Source organism: Impatiens glandulifera, chromosome 5 (genome assembly GCF_907164915.1).
Source record: "Impatiens glandulifera chromosome 5, dImpGla2.1, whole genome shotgun sequence".
Lineage (NCBI taxonomy): Eukaryota > Viridiplantae > Streptophyta > Magnoliopsida > Ericales > Balsaminaceae > Impatiens > Impatiens glandulifera.
This window is the reverse complement of record NC_061866.1, coordinates 50,549,903-50,561,459: the sequence shown is the minus strand read 5'-3', so window position 1 is coordinate 50,561,459 and position 11,557 is coordinate 50,549,903. Positions and strand designations below refer to the sequence as shown.

The 11,557-nt window shown below is 25.6% G+C and overlaps 2 protein-coding genes across 2 annotated transcripts; both read right to left on the bottom strand.

Annotated features, from left to right (window-relative positions):
* Positions 1 to 254: 254 nt before the first annotated feature.
* LOC124940665 lies at positions 255 to 2,845 on the bottom strand. Its single transcript, XM_047481196.1, has 3 exons — positions 1,845 to 2,845; positions 1,604 to 1,723; positions 255 to 1,374 (listed from the first exon to the last, which is right to left on the bottom strand). Exons 1-3 carry the CDS (start codon positions 2,463 to 2,465, stop codon positions 433 to 435), a joined length of 1,683 nt encoding a protein of 560 aa, XP_047337152.1. The 5' UTR covers positions 2,466 to 2,845; the 3' UTR covers positions 255 to 432.
* Positions 2,846 to 5,881: 3,036 nt separating this feature from the next.
* On the bottom strand, positions 5,882 to 7,098 carry LOC124939628 (bidirectional sugar transporter NEC1-like). Its single transcript, XM_047480086.1, has 5 exons — positions 7,001 to 7,098; positions 6,697 to 6,910; positions 6,462 to 6,623; positions 6,255 to 6,374; positions 5,882 to 6,154 (listed from the first exon to the last, which is right to left on the bottom strand). The coding sequence occupies exons 1-5, from the start codon at positions 7,096 to 7,098 to the stop codon at positions 5,882 to 5,884; spliced, it is 867 nt and encodes a 288-aa protein (XP_047336042.1).
* Between the last annotated feature and the right edge of the window lie 4,459 nt (positions 7,099 to 11,557).

The following is an 11,557-nucleotide window of genomic DNA, read 5'->3' as shown; positions in this document are numbered from 1 at the left end:
AATGACACGCAAAATGGAAAATTGAAAAAGAGAATTCGTTAGAAAATGACCATAAAATTAATACACTTCTAGAAAAATATCAATTATCTAGAAAATAGAATTACAAACAAAAAATTATACCCAATTGAAATTAAAAATATATATATATAATTAAAACTAATCTATTAAATAAGTTGTTTATAAAATTAACAAAAAAAAAAAGAATAACATTATAATATTAGGCTCAATTAATTACTACTATTTTATACCAAATAAAACCAAACAAAGGAGGGCTGCAATTAAAAAAAAAATCATAAACTCAATAAAATTCAACATTTGCCATTTTTTCCAATCACAATTAAAAGCTTCTAAAATACAAAGAACCTGGGTACTCTGAAGTACAGCGAAATGAAGCTATTTTTCATTTTTCTTGTTCTTCTTCTTCACAACTTTTCAATGGTACAGTCTAGAAGACCCAGCAACAGCATATCGTGATGAAACTGACGACATGGGTAATGGATCTTCACTATGACGGTGGAGGTACTTCTGACGGTGATCATCGTGATACTTTTGAAGTGATCTCTCTGTCTCATACTGTCTTTCAGCTTCATAAGCTCCTAAATCAGCATTTGGATTGGATCTTTCAACTCTATAAGATGGTCCTTCATCCTTTGGATATGATCTTACAACTCCATACGATCCTTCACCATTGCGATATGATCTTTCAGGTTCATATGATCTCTCCCTTGGATATGAATATTCAGAAATCAGTCTAGCTCTTCCAGAATGATTTATGGCATCAACCTCCCTATAAAAGGCATCTTTTGCAGCTAACAAATAAGGATCAGAAGAGGGTGGTGCTACAACTGTAGCAGGATGGTTCAGATACTTGTTTACCAGATCATCTTCGTAGTAGTTGGAACGATAATTGTTCAATCTATCCATTTGTGGTTCTTGTGCAATAGGACGTATATCGCGTGAAAGGCCATATGTCCTATACTCATTTTCATCTAAAGGAGGCCTAGTAGTTGGAGCAGAATGATCCATATCTATTATATGCCTTCCCCTTTGAAGACCGTGACTTCTGTACTCTTTTTCTGACAGTATAAGTAGATCTGAAGGAGATCTATCTCTTGATGGGGTTCTTCTGCGGGGATGGTGAAGAGCTTGATTTGGAGGGGAATCCAACATTCCTCGGCTCTTCCTTGACCTATCATGGGACCTACCACTCTCATGGTGTTTATCCTTATTCATCCGGTGTCTGCTTGACTCACCACCTTTGTTAGATGATTGTGAAAAAGGGTCGTTTGCAGCAGTCTGAAGTCTTGAGCCCAAAGAATTTGCATGTGGATGTGGTCCTGAGCTTAGTCGGAATAACATTGATAGTTTTTTTACCTGCATGATAATATGCAAACATTGGAAACTACCAGCTTTTGTTGTTTTGTGGAAACTTTCTTGTGATTCAAAGCTTTAGATTTTTATTTATTTTTTAGACCAAAATTTATTGTGGAGACATGCATAACCCAAACTTCAAAAGACTCTTTCCACTAGAGCCTACTCTGAGTGAGTTAAGAAAAACTTCAGAATTCATACATGTTGTCATGGAAAGGTGAGGGACGCTTACTTGCTTGACTGTTAACTCAGTCTTAAATTTGCGGGTCCTTTCATTGTAGGTCTCGCCCATTGCCTTCTTGAATTCTCTTTCATGAAGAGGAGGACAGTCTTTGAAAACTTTGAATCGAACCTGTATAATGTAACAGGAAAATGTAGTATATGTTGCTCTGAATTTTGTACAAAGAATTTGAAATTTTACAAAGAAAACGTTAAAGAAAAGGAAATGAAAAAACTTAGAGAGTTAAGACAACCTGTGCTGGGAAGGACCCGCCAAAAGCATCAGGCTCTAGTCTCTTACCACCGGCAGAAGATGCCTCGTAAATTCCATGCAACAGGTTGGAATCATAGTCATAAAGGAAAAGCTTCAAACCAGGTTTTATACTCATAACCATATTTTCTTTATTTAACGGGACAGCCATTATAGAATATTTGAAACAATCAGGTCTAGTTCTAGAATTGCAGAAAAATATCAATCCATCAATATCATTGGTATCCTTTCGGTCTGCTTTTCCCTCAATGATGTTAGTCTTCTTCTTTTTGTCCTCATGATGAGTGGATTTTACATCATCTCCTTTCAATGGAGTCTTCTCCTCATTTCTCGTTTTGATTAGTGAGATTATCTTTGGTTCCTTCTGATTTCCACATTTTACAGATATTTCTCTACTACTTCCCTCCTCTTCCTTCTGCTGCTCCAATGCCTTATTGTTTGAGGGGTCACCTCGATCACTCTGTATCTTTGATTTCTTCTTCAAAAGTCTTTTTTTGATTCCACCCTCTGGCTTCAAAAGCTTTGGAGTTTGAGTTTCCAAGGGTTTAGATTCCGAGACTGGTTTATTTATCCACTTACCTGGTCTCTTGAGTTTAGGGGGCATGGTCAACAACCCAACCTTTTTTTACAGGAAACTAGTTAGTTCGAGTCCTTCCAGTTGATTTTCCAAAATCAAAACGGGTGTATATGAAATGCATCTATTGCAAAAGAGATAAACAAACATGGGGATATCATAAGATTCTGCAAACCCAATTCTTAGAAAGGCTTACTAAACCCATCTTTAGATGAACAGCTTAAAGTTCCAGACATCAATTTCATAGTTTATTAGGTATGTATATGCTAATTTCATTTCAGATATTAGTAATAAACAGATAGATGCATCAAAAGAACAGAAACCCTAGCTTAAAATAAAGGAATCAAACCAGTAAAATTCATGTAAATTGAATCGTAAGATCTTGAATTAAGTATAAATGCAATATGCTTAACTGAAAATCTGGCGAAGATTGATGATAAATAGCTCGTGAAAATTGATCCAATTAAGGCTTCAGAGAGACGGCAACCGCAAGAATGCAAAGATGTAAAACATTGATGGAAAAAAATTAAGTAATTGACCATATATAAAATAAAGCCCGTGTTTATCAAAATAAAACCCCCTTTCTTTAACTCAAACTTTAATTAATTTCAAAATTTACCCTAAACTCTATTTTTACAATGTTCATAACATTGATTTTGCTTAATTGACTATTGGGTCGTTACCTTAATTACCTTAATTGTTTCGATATGTAATAAAAGAAATTAAAATTTCTAAATTTGATTACTTTTATTTTTATTTTGAATGTTTATTTAAAGTTCAAACTAATGAGAAAATAATATTTAATATTATTAAATAATGTATTATTTTTTATTTTTAATTATGGGCCAAATTATAAAACATAAAATTTTAAATAACAAATTTTATTAGAAAAAATCAGTAATTAACATTATTACACATAAATTTATTATTTATTTATTAAAAGATAATATAATAAAATAAATTATGAATTCTTATTTTATTTTATTTTTATTACAGCATATTTATATATATATATATAATGATGCTTAATTTTAAAAGTGTTCGAATTGTCGGGTCAAGAGCTGTGGTTAATTTGAATATATATGTGAGAGTAAATGGATATTTGAGTCGGATTCTGGGTTAACCCGTCCATAAACTTAAAACGGTTAAAAATAAAATTAAAAAATTTATAAGTATATTTCGAACTCGCAACCTAACAAAAATAAGTACAACTATGTAACCAACTATGTTAATAACACTTTATATTTTTAATTTAACATCAAATTTGATAAACACATGACATTGTAACAATATATTTGTGTGATTCGCACCGAAATCTTCCTAATTTCTTTTAGTATACTATTGGTGCCACCACATTGAATAAACAACAGCAAGCTGATAGACACGACCGCCATGTAAAATAATAAATGACAACACTTTAATTGATATCACACAATTATTCACGTTAATATGTTTTTTTTCTTAAATTTAAGTGTTCAAATATATATTTTTAATTTAAAACAAATAATTTTTAAATAATAATTCATTATATTTTGAAAAGTAATAGTGATAGCAAAATTATAGATGAATTGGAATCGTAGTTAGAGTTATGAGCTTATGAATTAAAACAATTATTTCTCTCCATTCTCTTTTTATTAATATTTTGTTTCTTCTCCTTATTAATTCATTTTCAATAATATTTTACTTATTACTTTCTTAAATATATATTTATATAATTTATGCAAATTACTTTATTTATTTATTTGTATATTTTTTAAAATAACAATAGAGAAATTGAATAAATTAAATTAATAAAATATATATTTTTTAATCATATATATTATATATCTGATAAATATATATAAAAAGAGAATAAATTTTATAAATATAATTATTTTTATTACAAATAAATATTTCTCTCTCTTACTAGTTATATATATATAAATATATTACTTTAAATTAATTAATTAATTTATTTATATAATTTGAAATGAGTAATAATGGAAGTTGAATAAATCAAATTATAAAATATATATATATATTTAAATATATTTATATATTAAATAAAAATTAATTATATTATGGAATTTATTCACCTAAGATATTAAATTAATTATTGAATAATTATTATTATTAATTTTTTTTTTAAATTTTATAGTAAGTAAGAGAAAATAAATGATTGAGTAGAGTAAGAGAAATAATTACAAATTTTATATATTTTTTCCATTTCTTTATATATTTTAAACTAAAAGTTATATATACATATAAATAACAAAATTAATATATAATATTAATAATAAATTTATATGATAAAATATATATATATATATATAATTAAAAAACAATATAGTAATAATTTAAAAAGATTTTATTCAATAATTTTAATAATAAAAAATTAAAAAAAGACAGCATACTTGAAATTGCCAACTCATTTCACTACATCATTAATTTCAAATTTTTAGTTTACCTTATCATTACAGACTATTTTAAAAGCCACGGTACATGACTCAAATTAAGCATAAATAATTATAGTTATATCATAAATATATATTTGTATTAGATAGAGTTGTATAATACAATACATTATACAATATCCAAGTATAAAGACTTGAGAAGAAAATTATTAAATAATATTGGATAAACAACAATAACTTAATTTTAATAACTTCATAAATTATTAATGTTAATAATTTTTTTAAACATACAAAATATTCAAATTTAAATTATTTTTAAATTTTTCATACCCAACTTACAAATCTTTATTTATTTTAAATTTAAAAAGATAATTTATCCATAATAATAAGTTTTCACTTCAATTTAAAAAGTTTAAAAAATGGAATTATAATATTTAATCTCTTAAAAACTAACTATTAACACATAAAATTTTGATAGATTAAATATTATGTATACTATTTATATATCCAAAATTCATATTTTACAATTTTTTTAATAATTAATCAAATAAATTGAACTAAAAATACAAATTTAATAAAAATTTTAAACAAATTATATTAAATAAAGATGATAATATAAGTTGATATATTTATCAAATTTATTCATAAGTCACAAATTTAATTAATATGTAGACCAAATTTGTTTAGTTATTTAAAAACTATATAATTAATTTACATTAATTTTATATCCAACCAATTGAGTCTTTACAGCCATTTTATTGATCAAATTTATTTAAATGTTAACTCCTATAACATGTTTCCATTAATAGTTCTCTGTACTTCTTTCCCTTTTTTATTTTTTTCTTTTATAAATTTTATTTTAAAAACAAATATATTTAACTATAAAAATGACCATAATACCCAAAATAGATTGGTTACCATTAATTAAACCAATTGGTAGTATACATTCCAAATTGAAATTGTGAAATGCAATCATTTCAATACATTATAATATTATTAGAACTAATTAATTCATCCAACCACTTTCTCATTCAATTAATTGGTAGACTTCTATCACTCCTTGCTTTCAATTTCTGGTTTTGCCACATCCACCTCCACAGGCACAACTAGTTGACGATCATGCGTGCAGCAGCAGGTAAGTGGATTGGCTCGCGAGCACTGATTCGGCGGATTCACCTCATGCTCGGTCGAACCGATGTCCACGGTTACGGTTAAGTCGGTTAGACCTTGGATTTTTTCCTCCGCAATTTCTTTCTTCGAATCTCTATAGACTGCGTAAAGTATCATTTGTGCAATCCCAAACCCAAATCCCAAAATGTTTGGCGTCTGTAATTCATTTCATATTACAAAACAATCCAATTCAAAATTAATAAATAATAAAACAAGGAAAATGCAGAAAATAAGGAATTAATTAATTAAAACTTACTGCTACAAAGAAGTCCTTGATGAGAAAACCATAGCAGAACCACATAATGGCACAAAGTGTGAGGAAAAAGGAAAGCCAAAACGGCATGTATTCCACACTATTGCTCTTTATCACCGATTTCTACACCATATCGACTTCGTTAAACCCCTTTTTCTTTTTAAAATAAATGAATATAGAAAAATATGTTAAAATTAATTAATTACTCACCATAATACTAAGAGGAGCAGCGAAAACGCAAACAGAGAAAACTGCGCAGATCCATCCAACTATCGTCTCGCGATGTTTCCCACTAAAGGAAACATACGTCGAAACTACAATTATCGCGTAAGCTCCCACATTGAACCACGCCAACAACTTCACCGCAGATTTCTGCACCCCACGAATTGATTAATCTCATTAAATAATAAATTTAAATAAAAACACAAGATTAATTAATTAATACCCTTGCTTTATTTGTGGCATAGATTAGGAACACAATGAGATATGTTCCTTCAATGACACATCCAACTGAGTTTATAGTAATAATCATAGTTCCGTTACTCGTCTTCAAAAACGCGTAGTATAAAAGCAACATTGCACTGAACAGCGCCACGGAATAAGGCACCGCCTGGAATCCTTCTGTCGATTTCTTCTTGTATATCCGTTTGAACGTTGGCCTGGTCGATAACATATGTAAAAACCAAAATTAATCGTAATCATTCTTAATCTCGCATAAATAATGAACCATAAACATAATAAAAACATACAGTGGTGCCAAATAAACCATGAACGAGACAATGTTGCCGAGAACACCAAACATAACGGTCAATTCATGACGAGTGAAACCTAGGAAAGTCGACACCATTGTTGTACCTAATATATATATATATTATATATTTAGTATAGAGAGACAAATGAAACTAAATGATGAACTTGATTATTTGAAAAGTGTGTAAATAATCTACACTTATATAATGAAGAAAAGTAAGAGAGAGTGAGAGATTGTGTGAAACAGAAGCATGGGAAAGCCTTTTTTGTGCATGATTTTTTTATTGTCCTCTCACATATCAAAAGTATGGAAACTAGCTTACATTTGGGATTGGTCATGCTAACCAACCACCTTTAAACAATATCTATGAATAAGCCCTTCAACTATTACCTAATCTTCCTATTTACTTCCATTTTTTTTAACTAACCCATCTTTTTTTTATCAATACTTACATAATTTATTTGAAACTAGATTTGTACATTTCACTTTCAAGATTTATTGGGTTAAAAATTCATTAAATGAACCATTACAGCCTAAAATTTTGATTGTGTGTATGCGGTTATAAAATTCGAATTGTTGTTTATCTTTTATAACTTAAAGTTGTATAGTCTTTTTTTTAAGATGTTTTATTGTTAGGTTATTTCTTGAAATTATTTCGGTTTAGAAACGCTCGAAATTGGGGTGTAGTTAATCGAACATATGTTATTAAATTTGTTAATATATATAATTAAAGTCATATATTTCAGAACATTATTTCATTTAAATCAATATCACAAAAAAATATTTAAAATAAAAATAAATTAAAAAAAAAAAATCGTTCAAACCCACCTATTTATTTGGTTTTTGAAGTATAACTCTTATTGATAAAAAAAAAATTGTATAATTGTTTTATTTAGTTTTGTGGATCAATTATTTTGTTTCACTTGATCACAATTATTTAAATGATATGTAATATGTATCTTTGAATTGTTTTTATATTTTTGGATTTGTGTTAAACTTGTGAATAATTTTGATATGTATTTTTTAGTATTTTTTATTTTTGTTAAAACTAGAAAGAAGGATTAATGAAATATTTCATCATTTAAACAAAATGATGACTAATTACAAGTATATATAAAAGTAATTATTCAAGATGAGATTCATGATATCATAATTGATGATCATTTAAGTACATAAATAAGGGATAACATATAGTTTTTCCATTATTCACAAAAAAATCAATATAGTTTTTCCATTATACAACTGAGGTATGATATTAAAGTTACATTTTTTATTCATATTTAATTATTGAGTTCCTAATTTTATCTCTATACTAATTTTACAATTTAACACCCTAAATTAAATATGAAGTAGATAATTACATGTTTTTTATATATTAAATTTAATTGTTATGTATATAATATGTGTCATATTTTACAAAAAAAAAAAAAACTTTCTAATTTTAGTTTTATAGAGTTTTTCAACTTTATTTTTTTCTTAACTTTGATTTTTCTCAATTAAATATTTAATTTGTTTGAACAGTACTTTTTTTAATATTTTTCTTATATTTTAATTTTGTAAACAATAATTGAGTTGTTTTTATTAATTATTATTTCTCTTAAAACAATGATAGTATATTTTGTATGAAAGAAATTCATCAACTACAATAATTTAGTAACTATTTGAAACATTAATACTAAAAAAATAATATGTTTTGCATAATATTATTAACTTTAATTTACCTTGTAATCAAAATGTTTCAATGACGATAAATATATTAATTGAGAAATATATAACTTTAAGATGTTATACAAACTAAATTAATTTATTGATATCCATTTTTTGAATAGTTGTTAAATAATAATTATATTGTGTCTCTTTATTATAAATAATAATTATTGTTAGATAAAATATATATATATATCAGTTAGATTATTATTATTTTATAAAATAAAATAGAATAAAATTATAAGAAATGGCCATCAAAATTGAAATTAAAAAAATAGAGTTAAAAGTTATAAAGAAAAAGTGAAAATTGGAGGAAAAATTATAAACTGAAATTAGAAAACAGGTATTAATAATTAAATAAATATGACAATAATGATAGATGACAGTTAAATTAAAAAAAAAAAATCATTATGATATAGAATTTTATTTTTAAATAATAATAATAATGTATTTTAAACTATTTTTACTTTTCTTATCTCAAAATTATCATAATTTTACTTTAATTTTAATTTAAGAGGTTCTAAATAGGAAAACTATCACACAACTATACTTATCACTAATTATTTTATTATCAACTTTATTATAAATAGAAATTTATTAATCATCTCTATAAATAATATGATAAAAATTAATCAATTCATAAAAAGGGAAAACAATAATAATAATAATAATAATAATAATAAAAGTGATTACTGAAATCTCAATTAAAAGTATAACAGAAATTGATGCATAAAATGAGGTTCACGCATTAAATTATTTAATCCAATTGATGATTATTTACAATAAAAATATAATAAATAAAAAAAAAGTGGATTCTAGAGTCTGGTTGCTTGCTTCTTGAAAGTGGCAAAAGAAAACTTTTAAAAAAGAGGAAAAATAACAACTGATTAATAAATGATTTTCACCTTTTTCAGTTACAAAATTAAATGTCTTTTACATATATATTTTTGTAAGATAAACTAAAGTTAATAAATTAATATAACACCACTAATTTTTTTTGAAGTTATGTCATGTGTATTGAATGGTGTAACATTTTTTTAACATTATAATTTATCATGACTATTCATATATATAGTTATTATCATTTTAAATTATAATATTTATAATGAAAACCGATTCTAATACTTTTAATTTTACAAATAAAACCCTTAACAGTTAAACTATCCTGATTAATTAAATTGAAAGATATTTGATTGTAATTTCCTCTCAAGTTTTTATGTTTTGATTGGTGGAGGTTATTATTGATCTTACTCAAAATATTAAAATTATTTAGATCATAAGTCCCTCTTTATTTTCTAAACTTGGTAATTATTGTTTAATTATTTCTTTCTATCAATTTAAAAAAATTATTATTACAATTTTGCTTTCAAAATCATGTAATTTGTTTTGTTGTTTGTTTTAAAGATATTTATAAATAAAATAGGTAATTCTTATTAATATGCTTAATTAAAATTATTACTATTTACAGTACTAACATATTATTCAACCTTTTTTTTTTCATTTTTCATTCTTTATAATTTTGAATGTAAAGACAAACATTTATTTTCTATTAGATTTAGTAGGCAATTTTTTTTTATCTCATTTGTACATATAAACATTAATAGTATGTGGAAAATATTGGACAAAACTTATAAAGAATGAAAAATGATAAAAAGTTGAATAATACTTTTTTTTACCTCATTTGTACATATAAACATTAATAGTATGTGGAAAATATTGGACCAAACTTATTAATTAATGATGCTCCTAACAAATTTCAATAGTTTGGCTTAGTTCATTTTTGTTTTTCATTAATTCATAAATTTTAAATTTGGTTTGATTTGGATCATTGATTTAAATAAATTTAATTTTTGGGAATGGATTTTTGTGGCTTAGCTTTAACTCTTAATTAAGCCTTCTTTAAAGTTGCTCTTCTAAAACTTTGAAGAATGAAATTAAATTGCTCTTCTCTATTTTCTATTGATTTAAATTCAAAATAACTTATTACTCCAAAAAAAAAAATGCACCAGTCCTAAGTCTTCATTTTTAATTTTTTATTATTCAACTCACAAATTTATTTGCTTAATTTGTCATAAGCACTAGTTACAAATTCTCACGCTTTCTATCAAGAAATTAAATGAGAAAGAAGAAAAAGATAAGTTGCAAGTTGTACTTCCTTCCACTAAATTTCCTCTGGTGGGACCTTGTTAATTTTCCATTAAAAAAAATTGTATATAATACATGAACTTAAAAAAATAATACAAAAATACTTATAATATCAACCAACCAAAACACAACCAAGGTTAATAATTTCATAGCAATAATGAAAACATAAAATAAAATATTCTTTCAATACGAACAAACATAACCTAATTCAGAAATCTTCAAGAAAAAATCAATAAGTTCGCCGACCGTCTTCACCGATATCGTCATAATAATTAGGGACAGACCCATAATTTAGAGTTGGGGTGGATTTGAAAAAATAAATTATGTTGACTTTAAAAAAATAACGAAAATTTTTTGAATAAAATGAGTGAATAAAATTAAGTAAGTTTTATAATTTTTTAATAAATAGATAAACAATTAATGAATTATATTAATTTTTTTTAAGAAATTAGGATGATGTCACATTTTTATCGTAATTTTTTTCGGGTGGGCTTACAAAGATCCGTCCCAGAATTAATAATAGCGTTATTGAGTAAACACATTGGTCGACCACGGTCATTAAACGTCTTAGGATTCTTTTCGAGTCAAATAGTCCAGCATAAAATAATCGAAATAAGAATTCATTGACTCAATTCAACCGAATTCACAGTTTCTATCAAATATTCCAACAACCTACTATCGACTTAATTAAGTATCAATCACT